The sequence below is a fragment of the Lichenostomus cassidix genome, chromosome 18 (genome assembly GCF_008360975.1).
Source record: "Lichenostomus cassidix isolate B80296 chromosome 18, HeHo_3.0, whole genome shotgun sequence".
NCBI classification, from domain to species: Eukaryota; Metazoa; Chordata; class Aves; order Passeriformes; family Meliphagidae; genus Lichenostomus; species Lichenostomus cassidix.
Genome location: NC_139498.1, coordinates 8,018,085 through 8,032,966, shown reverse-complemented (window position 1 = coordinate 8,032,966; position 14,882 = coordinate 8,018,085). Strand labels below are relative to the sequence as shown.

General features: G+C 45.6%; 1 protein-coding gene across 2 annotated transcripts; it reads left to right on the top strand.

The window, feature by feature from the left end:
* The first annotated feature begins 900 nt into the window (after nucleotides 1–900).
* On the top strand, nucleotides 901–10,773 carry LOC146429637 (uncharacterized). 2 transcript variants are annotated; one of them, XM_085077900.1, is made up of 6 exons: nucleotides 901–1,069; nucleotides 5,177–5,339; nucleotides 6,028–6,345; nucleotides 7,796–7,939; nucleotides 8,493–8,589; nucleotides 9,819–10,773. In XM_085077900.1, the coding sequence occupies exons 2-6, from the start codon at nucleotides 5,276–5,278 to the stop codon at nucleotides 9,844–9,846; spliced, it is 651 nt and encodes a 216-aa protein (XP_084934026.1). In that variant the 5' UTR covers nucleotides 901–1,069; nucleotides 5,177–5,275; the 3' UTR covers nucleotides 9,847–10,773. The 2 variants fall into 2 exon arrangements, with proteins under 2 accessions (XP_084934026.1, XP_084934025.1); XM_085077899.1 differs by lacking the exon at nucleotides 8,493–8,589 and adding an exon at nucleotides 8,590–8,715 and having other exon boundaries at nucleotides 902–1,069.
* Nucleotides 10,774–14,882: the final 4,109 nt, after the last annotated feature.

Genomic DNA, 14,882 nt, shown 5'->3' with positions numbered 1-14,882 from the left:
CAGCCTCTTTCACTACAAGGGACCAGGGGCAGCAATGCTCAGCATAAACCAAGCATGTTAATCCTTCCAGGAAAATTAATTTTCTCCTTGAGCAAAATTTGCAAGCAGAAGCTGCTCGTTTGGACTTTTTGACCTTGGATCTTGTGATAAAAATAGGTACAAAATGTGATAAAACAGCGGCTCGGTGAAAGGGTCAGCTGTGGGCTGGGAGGACACATTGCTGCTCTCAGATCCAGCTAGAGTTTGTGGCAGTCCAGGGCTGGGACTGCTGCTTGGGACTGGCTGGGGGACAACGCACAGGGTGGCAAAAAAAAAAAAGGTTGTTATGTATGTCAAAGGCACTGGCCAAGTAAAGGCAAAGATCTTATGACTCTGTGGAGATATCTGGAGTTATAGGGAATAGGGGAAAGGAGAGGGTCAGGCACTCCCCAGGGCTCTTCCCTGTTGTACCCTCGTGCTGCATTTGCTGATAGGTAAAATCTGCTTTGATAGTTTGATTTTCCTCCTTGCCACCTCAAAAACCCCACCTGTAAAAGAGAGAAGAAAGCAGCAGATCTTACTCTCATCTGTACCCTGTGCTTCCAGGCCCTGAACTTACAGACCCTGGGAGCCCTTGCCTGGCCAGGTAGTGCCAGACTCAGGAGCAGATCTCCAATCCAGTCTGTTCACGTTGCTGCTGCAGTACCTAGAGGGACAGGGTGACAGCCCAGCTACCTCTAGGCAGGCTCCTGGGAAGTTTTTTTGAGCGTGACTGGGTTTTTTGTCATGTTTTCCAACTGCATTTCCTGCAGTTACCACACTGCAGGATGGACTTACCTTGTTTGCATTGTTCTGTGACCCTGCTGACTCGCACAAGTGAAAGTGAAAATCCAGTTGCTGGATCTAATTGCATTTTAAAAATGGGAGGAGCCAGTAGAGCCTTTTTCTCTGAGATCCCAGTGGCTGCTGCAGCTCCTTTCGAAGAGGACCTGAATGAACAGGGAGTTGGAAATGCTCAGGCTGCTCAGGCACTTGGAAAATGTAAATGGAAGAGGCATGAAGGCTTCCTTGGACTCAAAGAGCTTTTGAGGTACTCACATTGTCTTTTACTTCTTTAGAGATTTCTGTCTTACACCCAGTGTGTTCTCTTACAAATTCTTGCTATTTTTTTTTAAGCAGATATTCAGGAGCAGGCACTGAAATGTCTGTGGAAGGAGGAAAATTAGCAGTGTGCTGCACGTTTTCTGCATGAGAAAGAACATATGTTACTAGTGCTTGTGATCTTTGTACCTAAATAACACCATGTCTGTAGCCAGACTGGCAACTTTCACAGAGTTCTGTGTGAGCTCACACTGATTGTGGGAATGCAGAAACCCAACAGCTTCCTCAAGTGGTGCATTTGTATAACAGTGTGAGTGACCACAGAAATAATAGAATAAATATATTACAGCATTTTCATGTTCATGTAATTCCTGAATAATTTTTCCCATATCCATTAACCTTCTTTTTTTTCCCCTCATAGCTTCTTAGTGGGACTTGCTAATATCTTCTTTTCCAAAAGTGCCATTGTGTCATGTTTGCAGATAAGGGAGAATTTGTCAGAAGGGTTGCAGGAGAAATCCCTGCAGCTTTCCTCCTTTCCAAGGAGAAGTTGCCACTCCAGCTGGAGCTGACTGTGCACTTCCCAGGTCCAACTTGTCCCATGAACTTGGCAGCTCTGGGTTCAGAATGAAAGAAACAGAACCAAAGCAAAAAGCATTAGTAACTAAGGACAGTGGTTTTGAAATAGAAGAAGTTAAACCAGTGAGACAGTGGTTTTGAAATAGAAGAAGTTAAACCAGTGAAACACTTCATTCTACTTAATGTACTGCAAGCAGGAAAAAAAAAAAAGTTAGTAATGTTTTTTAACGGTTGCTGTAGAAAATTTTTTTCAGAGCAGGTGGAAGAAAGCCAAAGTGTGCTTTACATTTAGGATTTTTTGCAGAGATTTCTCAGCTCAGCCACAGTGTCCTGCTAGTTGCTCTCTCTGCAATGGCTTGTTGGAGCTGTGGATCCAAACTGCACTCATATGCTCACCCTGGAAAGAGCTGCTTTATCCCTTCACATGATTTTGTTTTGTTTTGTCTAGTTGTATTTGTTGCAAAGGCTTGTTGAGAGTGGTATACAGCAGACCATGAGGGAAAAGTGATAAAGAAAGCAATACCAAAACTATCTAATGTAAATACTGTTCCTTTTCTAGGAAAGAACTCAGAATAGAAAATGAAATCTGTCGGCTCCTCTGAAGTTCTGCAGGTTTTATCCTGTTGCTGCCTTACTTCCTCCAGTAGTATTGTTTTCTCTAAAACGATTGCACCTTAAGCCTTCTCCATGGGACCCTTAGAGTACCAGATAAATCTTTTAGAGATTGTGGTGTCTTGTTCCACCAAGCTGCTTCTGACCCTAAAACCCATAGACTAAAATGCTCCTAAAGCCATAGAGCCCAGGGTCTGTGGCTGGAAGAGGCAAAAGGGGTGGGAAAATGCAGTGTTTACAGCTGGAGAACAGCACTGGATTTTGTGTGTACATAACTGTGCTCAGTGGTTGGTTGGAGAGGGAAGGACATTTAAACCCTGCAGCAGCAGCAGCTCTGCTCTGCTGGCTCCTGTGGGGCTTTGAGGGAACTCTGCTCTGGTCACTTTGAGAGTCCCCACAGAAGCTATGCCAGAGGCAGAAGTCCTGAGGAGACACACTGGAAAGGCAGTGAGCTGTTTTAACTTGTGCTGGAGTAGCAGGAAACATGTCAGAGTATTCCAGGTCATTAGCTTTTTCATTTTGAAAGAGAACCTTTGCTCGGCTGGGAGTAATATCATTGCACTGGAGACTGAATTTCCTTCTTCTCTTGGCAAACACTGGAGTTATTTGTTGCCTTGTATTTGTCATGATGCTATGGGAGAAGGAAAAGCCTGAGAGTTTCAGATAGTGATGTTTCCCCGAATAGATAATTTTGAAAACAAAACCCAAAGGATCTTGTTAGAGCTCCACAGATTTCCTATCAAATCCACTTCCCCTGCCGGTGATCTCAGGTGAGCTGGTTTGTGGGTCAGGTCTGAGCTGGGGGAAGCTGGGTGTGAGTGTCTGGTGTTTGCTGAAGGAACTCCAGTTCCTTCTGTTTGCCGCTTTATTCACCTACTGCTTGCAATCATCTGCTTTTAGGGTCTGGCATTGCTCTGTTACAGCTCTGCAGACAGCTCCAGTAGCTCTGAAAAGTGAAAGTTTGCATTACTTTGAAAATAAAGTGAAGCAGGCGAAAAATATGGATGAATAATATTTTCTATCCAAAAGAATGTGTTTCACTTTAGATTTGAGTGTTTTATTGAAGCAAGTTTCAAACTGATGGCAGGCGGTGGCCAAGACAGCTGGAGAGTCTCCAGATTTTAAGACAAATCAGTGTGAGGGAACCGAGATTTGGTGGATGGAATTCTGGCTGTTGAAACTGAAGAGAAGAGGGGGAGTGGGAAGGAATGTCACCAGAGAGAAGAGGGAGAGAGATGTCCTTTTAGTGGAATGAGGGGAGGGGCAAGAAGACCCTGCAAGAGAGGACCAAATGAATGGGGATAGAAGATATAGACCTCAGGCTGAAAACTTCTAGGGAAAACCCAAATCTTAGCCTCTGGGCAAATAACTCTGCCAGATGTGCTGCAGCTGTTCTGTGCAGAGAACATGCTCTGGGGTATAAGTCCTTGTCTTAAAAGACAAGCAGAGATGGCACTTGGGGACGTGATCTTGTGATGGATTTGGCAGTGCTGTGTTAACAGCTGGACTTGATGGTCAGTGGTTCTGTGATGCCAAGACTGATGTCAATCCCTTGGAACTCTGCTCATCTGCAGGGTAGGAGGGGTGGGAATTGTTAACTGGTGCTTTGAAAATCAGGAAATGGGATAAAATAATGTGGGAAATGTGAATGGTCAGGAAAAAAAAAAAAAAGAGAGAGAGAGGATCAATTTTTCAATGAATGTAAAGAGGATGAGAAGAGATTGTTGTTAATACTTGGTGGGGCCAGAGGAAATCTTTGTAGGACTGTCCAGGTGAGCAGTGTGTGGAGCAGTGTCAGGATGCTGGCTCTGTCCAGCATTCCCTGCATTTCCATCCTGCACAGGGAGTTCCTGAGGAGTTCCAGGTTTCATTCCACAGGAAATTTGTCAGCTGGTCTCAACAACTGTCTCTGCACCTGCTGGCAGCCAGAAGGGTGTGTGTCCAGCAGGTTGTGTTTCTCCTAGATCATCTGTTTCTGGGAAATGGGGTGGATCTCTGAGCAGACCTTGATCAGCACAAACCATGAGAGATAAGCATTTATTAACATCTGCTGAATGTATAACTATGGATTGGGGCATAATTAATTTGGGAATTTCTTCAAGGTACTTCTGAGGTAGTGACAGCAAAAAAGTTGTTTCAATGAAAGCTTTTGGTGAAAAGCTGCCAGGAGCAAAGCAGTTTGTGTTTTGCAGAGCTAGCCTGGTGAGGAAAGTTAGGTGAATTTTCTGTAATTTTTTTCTTATTTGGCAAGTATTTTACTAAAATATACATCACAAAGTCATGACAGTTTCATTGAAATGGTTGAAAATGAACTTCTGACTAAATCCAAGAGATGTTTTGAAAATAAATACCAAGTTTTTGCTTGTTTGTTCATTTGACTTGAACAGCTATTTCCCATCAGATCTCCAAAATTAAAAACACAATCAATTTGACAATAAATATTTCATCTTAGGCCAAGTGAAACATTTATCCAGCATAATGCAGCTTCTTCCCTTAATTTTTTTGTGTGTTTTGGAAGCAAGAGCAAGTCAAGCTGTTATTTATTGCATGCACTGCTGAGGAGGGTGTGCAGGGTCACTCCTGGAGGAGCGTGGAGGATGTAGATATGGAACCTCCTCCCCAACTGAGGGCTCAGAGGGCTTCCCTCTCCCTGCAGAAGGACCTCATGTCTCCTGCTGCTGTGCTTGAGCCAGAGGTGGAAAGGGCTATGAGTCTGGCCCTTGCCAAAGGCCTTGCAGAGTGCAGGAGCAGCTGGGCCGTGGGAGGGTTGCTCTGCCTTGTTGCCATCGCAGTGCCCTGGGCTGAAGCAGCTGTCCAGCACTTAGCCTAGGAGCTGTTTTGTTTTTGTCTGGACACGGAGAGCAGAGACACCGAGAGCTAAGCACTGCCTTGAATGTCCCAACAGGGAGAAGACTGAGGGAGGAGCCTGCAGAGCCTGCTCTGGGACTGTGGAGAATCTGGAAGAGTTCCAGCCCCTCTGGATCTGAGCCCTCCAGGCAGCCCCATGGATTCTCTCCACCTCCTGCACTTGGGTTTCCTGCTCCTGGCTGTTGCTGCTTCCCATCCAAGTGAGTCTCTCTGTTTGATCTCAGTGCTTTTCCCTGCACATCCATAGCTCAAAACTCCTGAACTGTTCTGAGAAAGCTCAGCTGTGCCCAGTTAAAACCAAGACCTCAAAACCTCTAAGGTGAGAAGAGAAATTAAGGAAGTGAAGGTTGATTTGTCTGACCTGTCACAATCACCTCTTTTGGGAGGGGTGACTATTTGGGTCTGTCTGATGTCAGATGAGGTGAGTCCTCTCCTGAAGGAGTGACCCTTTCCCAGGAGAGTGTGAGAGAGCAAAGCTGGGACAATGCACCAGAGTGTGCAGTCTGGCAGCTCAGCTCTGAGCTTCAGTGCTCCTGGGGTCTGGCAGTGTGTTGGAGGGACAGCTGGTGGGATTGTGCCAAGGAGTTTGAGGAGGAAAAAAACCAGGAACAGACGTTTGACCTGAGCTCAGCAAGAGGAATGTCTTTCACTTCCTAAGCTGCCAGCTTCCCATTAAAAAACCAGTGGAAGCAGTGGGGGAATTCTATAATATTGCTTTCCTGAAAATCACCTGGGCACTGACCCCAATGTTGTATAAAATTTTTGCATTGGCAGACAATGTCTCCTAAGCCGTGACTGGGCTTTTCCACCAAAACCCATCCTGTTCTCTATCATTAAACGTCAGGAGAAAACTGTTAGAAAATGTTTTTTCTTTGGTTTCTCATTTAGATATTGCCATATCCGCTGAGGACACTGCTGAAGGGACAGAAGACTCTTCCTCTGGCAAAACAAGAGTGGCAGTGTACCACTGCAAGGACTGTGAGAGCAGCGTATGCCAATCTGAACCCTACAATTTTGAAAAATTTGAAAAAATTGCTGAAACGCAAAATGAGACATTTTCAAATGGTATCATTGAGTTGGTGACCAACAAAACACATATCGTTATGTGCTTTCAGCAAGCAAGTTCTTTTCCTGAAGGAATTTGTGGCATCGGCTGGGAGAAAGCTGAGGGAGCAAGATTGATGTGTGGCATCTTGAATTCTGGAGGTATGCTGTACTGGGAACCTGGTTATTAACTGATGGAAAACATATTTCTGGGTGGAAAACTGAACTCTTCTGTATTTTGACAGACATCAAGGTTTATATGTGTATGAACTTGAATGAATGAGTTTCTTCTGTGTAAAATAGTCATAAAGTAATTCACAAAAATAAATTCAGTTCTCTCAGGTCAAACACTGCTTAAAACTACACTGGGAAAGGTTCAGATAAGCACCTTACTCTGATTTATAACAGTACTTTTTTTGGGGGGGGGTGACAGCAATTCTCATGGTCAAATTCTGTGCCAGTTTGTAATATGTGAATCTGGGTCCTGGTTCAAGCCAAATGAACAAACAAACAGAACTCACCCAGACACAGCCTCAGCTTCAAGAGCTGCTCTGTGCTGCTCTTCTGTCCAATTCAATAAACACCCAGGAGAATCTTTCCAGCTGCCTCACAAATCTGCCAAAATCAGAGATTCAAACACCTGTCAGTGCAGGGAGCAAGTGGCCCCAGGAAGACAAAACTTCACAGTGGTTCAGGTTGCAGAGGTGTAACTTAGTTGAGTCCAAGTCAATGACATTTCTGTCTGCAGTTGATTCTCTGGGAGCAGCTTTAATCACCTCTCCTGTTGGACTCAGAGCATCCTTTTTCATTTTATTGCTGACAGAAGAAAAGAAAGAAAAAGTTTTCAACTTTGTATGCCTTTATTTAGCCTAACAATTCCACGTGTATTTAATTTCTGGTCTCCATAATCTATTTCTCTCCTGTGTTTGTGCTCACCAGTGCAATATATGTACATGCTATCACTGCTGTGTAAAACTTGGGTGACACCAAAGCATCCATAGTGAACACTGGAAATTGCTGTAGACAGGGATGCCTGTGTCCCTTGAGAGGGGAAGGGTGGATGTGCAGCTGCAGGTAGGATGGAGTTTTTCAGATTCTCTTAGAACAAGAATAAGCTCTATAATGGCAAAGTGGGATGCAGGGTTGGTGGCAGATGCACTCTGGTGTCTCTGAGATTTACTCAGCTGCTGGCCTTGCTTGTTCCTCTTCTTTGGTTCCTGTGGATAAAAGAGACCTGCAAATGTTTGTCATAATTATTATTTGGATAGATTTTTATTGTGTAAAGGTAATGATAAGCTTTTTACAGATGTTTTGGTATTCTTAATTACATGTGAAAACTTTCTGATGGTCTTCAAATATTTCCATTCTTGATTCACAGAACAGCTCATCAGCTTTAGTGAGAAGAAAATCTAAATGGCAATGGTTGATTTGAACTGCTGGGGAATGAAACATCTCCAACTCATAACAATCATAGCAATCTCCAACTTTTTGTGCTCCATGATCCACTTTTTCAATCTCTTGAACTCTTCAATATTTTTAACCCTTCATTTGAAAGTCTTCTACCTGATCCATATTTATAATCAAAACTTCTTTTATCTTTCTTCTTTCTCAGAAAATGGAAGGGGTAACATCAGTACTGAGGAGTATCAAATTTGCTGTGAAGCAGAGACAAACTTATGGAAGCCCAGCCATCCCCTGAAGTGCTACACCAAACCACCAGGTCCAAAACTCCCCACACCACCACCTGACATTTCTGGTGAGGGAATTCTGGGTTAATCTCCTCACGTGTTGGTTTGCCTTTTGCTTTAAGAGGGATTTGTCCAGAGAACTTGATGTAACCAGGGTTTTATATGAGTGGGGATGTTCTGAGCTCAGGGATGCTGAGGGAAGGAGGTACATGATGGGTGTGAAACAAGTTCCCAAGAATTGCTCTTATCTCTAAGTGACAAATGAGACTTTGCCTCCTGACTCAGAGGACATTTGTCACAGGAAGATATTTTTATATTCAAATTTCTTTCACGGTACAAATCTTTATCATTTTCCTTGGGTCATGGACAGAAATGTTTTTAAAAACCAGTCAAAGTGGATTTCCTTATTGGCCAGTGAACCCTTCATTAAGGATGGGTCTCACTCCACTTGTTGATTATTTCAGATGAGCTTGATGTTGAAAGGTACCTGTTGTGGTGGGGTGTCAAGAATTGCCTTTGAATGTTGATAAAGTCAGCATTGTGACAGGTTCCTTCATTAAGATATGATGAGCCAGAGGCTCTTTTTTTCTCTCATTCACCAGTTCCTTCTCTCTTTATCAGCCGTGACCAGTTCTTGTGTGTGGTGCTTTCAAGGCAGCTCATGGTTTGGCACTCCTGCTTGCTTCACTTGGATGCTCTGTTTTCTTCTACTCTGCAGGTAATCCTGAATTTCTCACCAGCAAAAAGAACAGCACTGGCATCTTGTGTACTTTCCTGTTTCTTTGGGTTTGCACAGGATGGGGTACCGTGTATTACTGCTTGCGGCTGCGACGACGTGGCCAAGGTACAGTCTGAGACATTGTGGGTTCCCTGTAGGTATCACACCTGGTAGTGGAACAAGCTTAGAGTTTTCCTCTTGGATCTTATCTCCAGTGTGTTGTTTATGAAGTTCCTAACAATCTCGACTGAGCCAATAGCTGGGATGAACTCCCCTCCCATGGCTGCTGTGACAGTGCCCATCTGGTGGCTTTGTTATGAAAAATAAGCACAAGAGTTTCCTTCCTGGTTCCTCCTGAAACAAGGAGGAAGTGCTGGCAGGGCCAAGTGATCGCAGGGCTCAGCCCTCCCTCCATGGGATCCTTTTCCTTGGAGCAGTCCCAGCCTGCAGCATGGCTGTGCAGCTGCCCTGGCAGAGATGTGTCCCAGCCAGGAGACTCTTAATCCAGTGATAGTTGTGCTACAATGCAGTGCAGGACTGAAGGTACAACTGTGCTGCCACATGGACTAGGATCCCCCTGCCATTCCTGGTGAGGCTTTGTGGAGAAACACAAGGCCTGTGGGTCTGTCTGAGATGGCTGCCAGTGAGTTGCTCAGGAAGGGCAGATAAACATAAGTTTCAAAGTCTGAATTAGTTTCAGGAGGAGCTGCAGAAGTGCTTGCACAGCTCAGTAAAGACAGCACAAAACCAGTCTCACTGCAGTTGGGACATCAAAAGATTAACTAATTTTATATTAGTTTCAGGAGGAGTTGCAGAAGTGTTTGCACAGCTCAGCAATGACAGCAAAAAAACAGTATCACTGCAGCTGTTACATCAATAGATTAATGGATATGTTGGTGTGATGGGAAAAAAATTACCACTGGTGATTGCCCTGAGGTTCTGCCCTGGATTGCAGCATCCAGTGGTGTCTCAGGTCTCTCCTCTAAGGCAGAGGCTGATGGGTCACAGCACAGGGTCTCAGCAGAGACTTGAACCCATATTCATGGCCATGAGGCTGCAACCCTTGAAGAGCAAGAGGTGCCCCAGTAGCACATGGGACAGGGGAGCTGCCTGGAGCACTTCACACTCCAGGTTTCCAAGCCTAAATGCAGGCATTTGGATTATAATTTTCACTGGATTCTACTGGGTTTTTTGGTGGCCTCACAGAAACTTTTCCTTCAATTCTGCAGCATCCAGGCAAGACAGGCAGGCTCCTGATGAAGAACACCTCACGCATGCTTGAAAACCATGGAGAAAGGAGAAAACCTCTCTGCCAGCAGCATCCTCCTCCTCTTTCATGATGTGCAACAAGCAGCTGAACAACAGACTGATTTTCCATGAGAACTTCTACTCTTGTACTAACAAAGTCTCCTTTTTTCACAAATGGACCTTCACCACATCCACACCTTCACTGAGAACTGCAACTCTTGTCCAGCTCCAGGATTCTGTGAGCAGCACAAGCAGCAGCCTGCAGCTCCCATCCTCTCCTGGTGCTTGGCTGCAGCCACCCCAGGGTGTGTGTCTGACTCAGCAACCCACACTGAAACCAGCTGAATTCTCTCTGTGAAAGTGTGAACTGCTCTGAAATGCTTCCCATGCCCTCTGCATGGCTTTCACTTGTTAATGCCATAGCAGCACCCATGTGTCTGTATTTCTTAAATTCTCAGGTCATCTCTACACTCAGAAAAGCCTTTTGCACAGGTGGCAGGTTGGTTGAACTAAAGGAGTTTGGTCTTTTGAAGAGACATTTGATTTTTGCCCCCATCTGCAGGCTGAGGGCATCTCTGTGTGTTTGTTGCTGTGCAGGGGTGGGTGGGAGGCTGTGCCCAACTCCCTCAGGAATGGCATTGGGTCACAGGGCCCTTGGCTTCCCCCAGGCTGAACAGAACTCTGGTTTTAATCTTCCTGACTAATTAGGCAAGTTTAAACATTGTGTGATGAATATGGCCTGAACCAGTGTGAATGTTTGCTGAATCATTTTTATGTGGTTTAGCTCTCCATAAATCTGCAGCTGAAACTTCCAGTGGGCACTCCCAAAGTATATAGGGTGTTGTGTCACTCTTGAACTTTACTCAAGGTCAAATCTAAGTGGAAAAATTTCATTATGCAAGACATCCAAATAAATTTATTCATTAATTTTAGGAAGATAGGAATGTGTGTGTGATTATTTTACGCTGTTGGTTTAAAGGACAGGTGTCTGCCAAGGAAGGTGGGAACCTTCCTCAAGACAAATATATGACCCCTTTCCCTCCACGTTATTATAACTTAGAAAGTACTTTGCTTTCAGGCAAATATATAGGAAAAAGAATAACAGTTCTTTTCTAGTATACATATGTGTATGTACAACAAGGTGAACAGACAACACTAGCAGCAACACTGAACAAAACCAGAAACCCACGAACAGCTCTGGGCTGCCAAAGCACCTTCCCCTTGGTGTAGTTCCAGTCACAGCCGGCAGCGGCGCTGCTGAGCAGGGCAGGTGCGATGATTCCTCCGCGGCTGCAAGGGGCGCTGTGGCGTGAGCTCAGCCGCCTCTCTCACGTGGTAATGGCGACCAGGTGACACAGAGAGAGAGGAGGTGACTCCCTTTGCCAAACTCACTGGGAGCAGCTGGTCCCACTGCCGCTCTGTGTGCTCAGCTGGACTGTAGCACGATCCTCGGGGCAGCAGGCTAGAACAGCAGAGGCAAGCACATCTGGGGTGGGAAACAAAGTGTAGCAAAAACCCTGAAGCACTGGCAGGATCAGTAGAGAGTCTGGGTGGACAGAGGGTGTGAAGTTAAAGTGTAGCAAAAGCCCAAAGCAGTGGCAGAAAACAGCAGTCTGGGCAGCACCAGCCAGACTCCCACAAAGAGCTGGGGGATTCTCCCTCTGGGGAGGGGAAGGGACTGGGGGTCCTGGGTTTCCCCTGAGGCACCCAAGCAGATGGTGAGGGTCGCTCCCAGTGAGGTTAGCGGTTGGAAAGTTCCCTGTTCAATGGCTGCTCTTACGAGCAAAGGCTGACCCACGGTAAGGAGAGGCAGTGAAGGACAGAACTCTGCAGTGGCAGTGAATTCTCCCTGCAGCAGCAGTCCAGCACCAAGACCACAGCTGTGTCTCCTCCAATGCCTGAGAGAGAGCGAGAAGGCTGAGCCCCAGACAAGTCTCATGGTATCTCTGCACTTCCCCAGAGAAACCCCCCAGCCACAAATCTCCCCCCAGAGCTAAGAGACTGCAGCCAAGTGCACCTCTTCCCCCTCCCTGCCTATCCTGAATACATCTTATGTCTTTCCTAAGGAATATTTGTTTCCATCTCTGAAGCAACAAATGGGAGAAAAATTCCCTGGTAGAAAGAAAAGAAAGGAAAAATCCTAATCTCCAACACTTACCTTTTGTTTGGCACAAGAGACCAATGCGTTTGTGGGTTGGTGGGGTTCTTTCCCCCTCCCCAGCTGGGGCTTTACATTCATGCTTTTAACTCAGCTCTCAGCTGATTTGATGCAAATTCCCAATTTTAATGTGGTGGAATGCACTCACACCTTCCCAAAGGGATGTCAGTCCAGGTATTTCAAGGTTTTAGGTATTTACTGAGTATGTTGTGCTGGTGATCCAGTTGTGATCTGTGTTTGATCATGAGGAATGTTATGTTTAGTCAATAAATCTAAACAAAGGTTACTTGTAAGGAGTCCAGACTGTGGATGAACTAAGAGATAGAAGGAAAAAGACTTTTCCTCTTTATGCAGCATCTTATCACAATTGTGCTTTCATTTTTTATCCCCTACAACAAGACTGTTGGAAGCTTTTGACAGAGTACGGCTGTGTAAAAGGAGTGAGGAATACAATTTTTGGAAATTATATTGAATTAACTTGAGGTATTCAGGTTTAATTATGTGCAAATTTAATTCCTACTCTGTAACTGCAGCTGGGGCCAGAGAGCTGGACATGTTTTGAGAGGAAATGTTATGTGGGTATGTCAGTGACACTGGTCACAAGACACAAGTCACAGACTGATTTTTTTGTCCCCCTCAACCACTCTTTCCTTCACATCTCTTCTTCCTGTGGGTGATTATGCAGATTTTGATATCGGGGACATCACTAGCAACTGTTCCACTTTGCCCCTTTGGAGCTGTGTTGTGCTGGTGGTACCACATCTCCACAAAGGTACCACATCTCAGGAAGAGTGGTGATAACTTGCTTTAAAAATCTGCAGTGTTTGTCCTCAGCAAGTGCATTTTGCTTTTGCAATATAAACACAGAGGCAAATATTTTTAATTATAGGCTCATGGAATGGTTTGTGTTAGAAGGGATCTTAAAGATCATCTTACTTTGTCTTAGGAAATAAAAATATGACACAAGATGTCACCACAAGATGGCCTGTATCACCAAAAGCTATAATTTGACAGTTGTCATTTCATTTGAGCTGTCATAATAATCCAAATAAAACTTCAGCATAAACACTGACTGTTCATTGTGTGGTGGTGCATTCCACCCTTTTTCAGGGTACTTTGAGCTGAGAAATTCTGGCTAGGCCTCAGCCTTGATCAACAAGAAATTCTGGTTAGGCCTCAGCCTTGGCTCAGCTCTGCTGGAGCTTATCAGAAACACTGTGGTTCCAGGAACTGCTGCTGTCATCCAATGATCTGCTGTTTTCTTTACCAATAGCCTTGGAAACTGTTTTTCTTGCCTTTTCTTGTCTTTCTTCCAAAGAAAGTTGCCAACCCAGCCTGGGGCCAGGATGGAACACTGCTGTGACCAAAGCCCGTCTCTTGGGGCCCTATGAACAATGGTCACAAACGAGACCCTTGGAGCTCTCCTGGGCCTCAGCAGAGCCCAGTGAGCTCCCTGGGAGTGAGGGCTGTCCAAGCTGGGAACTATCCTGTTTGCTGCTCTCAGGGGATCCCCAGACAAAGATGGATCCTGGGCCAATCCTCCCCTGCTCGAGGCTCGACCCTGCGTCCCTTGGGGAGATGCAAAAGCATCCGGAGTGAGCATCTCAGTGCCCTCAAGGGGAGTTTCTCCCAGGTCCCTTGCCCTGGCTCTGTCTGTCAATGTGCACACGTGTATTTCCTCCCTTATCTGCTTGTCAGGGTGTATTTTGGACCATGCACTCAGAGATAACATCATACACTGGGCTTCGTTTGGTTTCACTATGAACTCAGACTGACCAAAAACTGTCCTGTCAACATGATTTCTTTCTGTGACAGCAAGTTGGTTTTCCATGAGGATCCCAGGTTGTTTCAGGTGGCAGGGAAGGGTGCAATGGGTGCTGGGTCAGCTCAGGGTGAGGTGAGCAGCTCAGCCCAGCCAGCAGCAGCTGGTGAGATCTCTGCTCCCAGGTTTGCTTTTAGAACCTGTGACTCTGCAGCAATCTGGGCTGGTTGGGACTGGCACAGGTTTGTTTGGAACAGAAGCTCTGTGTGAAGTTCCTGTTTAAAAGATTGTGCTGAGAGCCAGGGTGGAAGAGAGAGCAGCTTGGAGAAAGGGTGAACTGAGGGCTGGGAGGAAGCATTGCTGCTCTCAGATCCAGCTAGAGTTTATGGCAGCCCAGGGCTGGGACTGCTGCTTGGGACTGGCTGGGGGACAACTTGCACAGGGTGAAAATACCCAGCCAGTTTGTTATGTGTGCCAAGGCAATGTCCAGATCATGGCAAAGATCTTATGACTCTGTGGAGATATCTGGAGTTATAGGGAATAGGGGAAAGGAGAGGGTCAGGCACTCCCCAGGGCACTTCTCTGTTGTACCCTTGTGCTGCATTTGCTGATAAGTAAAATCTGCTTTGAGAGTGTGATTTTTCTCCTTGCCACCTCAAAAAAATGCCACCCAAAAAAGAGAGAAGAAAGCAGCAGATCTTACTCTCATCTGTACCCTGTGCTTCCAGGCCCTGAACTTACAGACCCTAGGAGCCCTTGCCTGGCCAGGTAGTGCCAGACTCAGGAGCAGATCTCCAATCCAGTCTGTTCACATTGCTGCTGCAGTACCTAGAGGGACAGGGTGACTACTCATGTACCCATAAGCAGGTCTCTGGTAAGTTTTTTCCCATGTTTCCCAATGCAGTGTACCACACAGCAGCATGGACTTGCCTGGTGCTCCTTGCTCAGTGAAACCTGCTGTCCAGCACTATAAAAGTGAAAGTGGAAGAATAATTGCTTGGAATTCGATACAAATTAAACCTAGTTATGTTTTAAAAAGGGAGGAGCTGGCAGCCTGTCTTTTGTCTTGCATCTAAGCGACAATCTCATGAGGTTGGCAGAGCTCTGGAAGAGGAGCTGAATGAG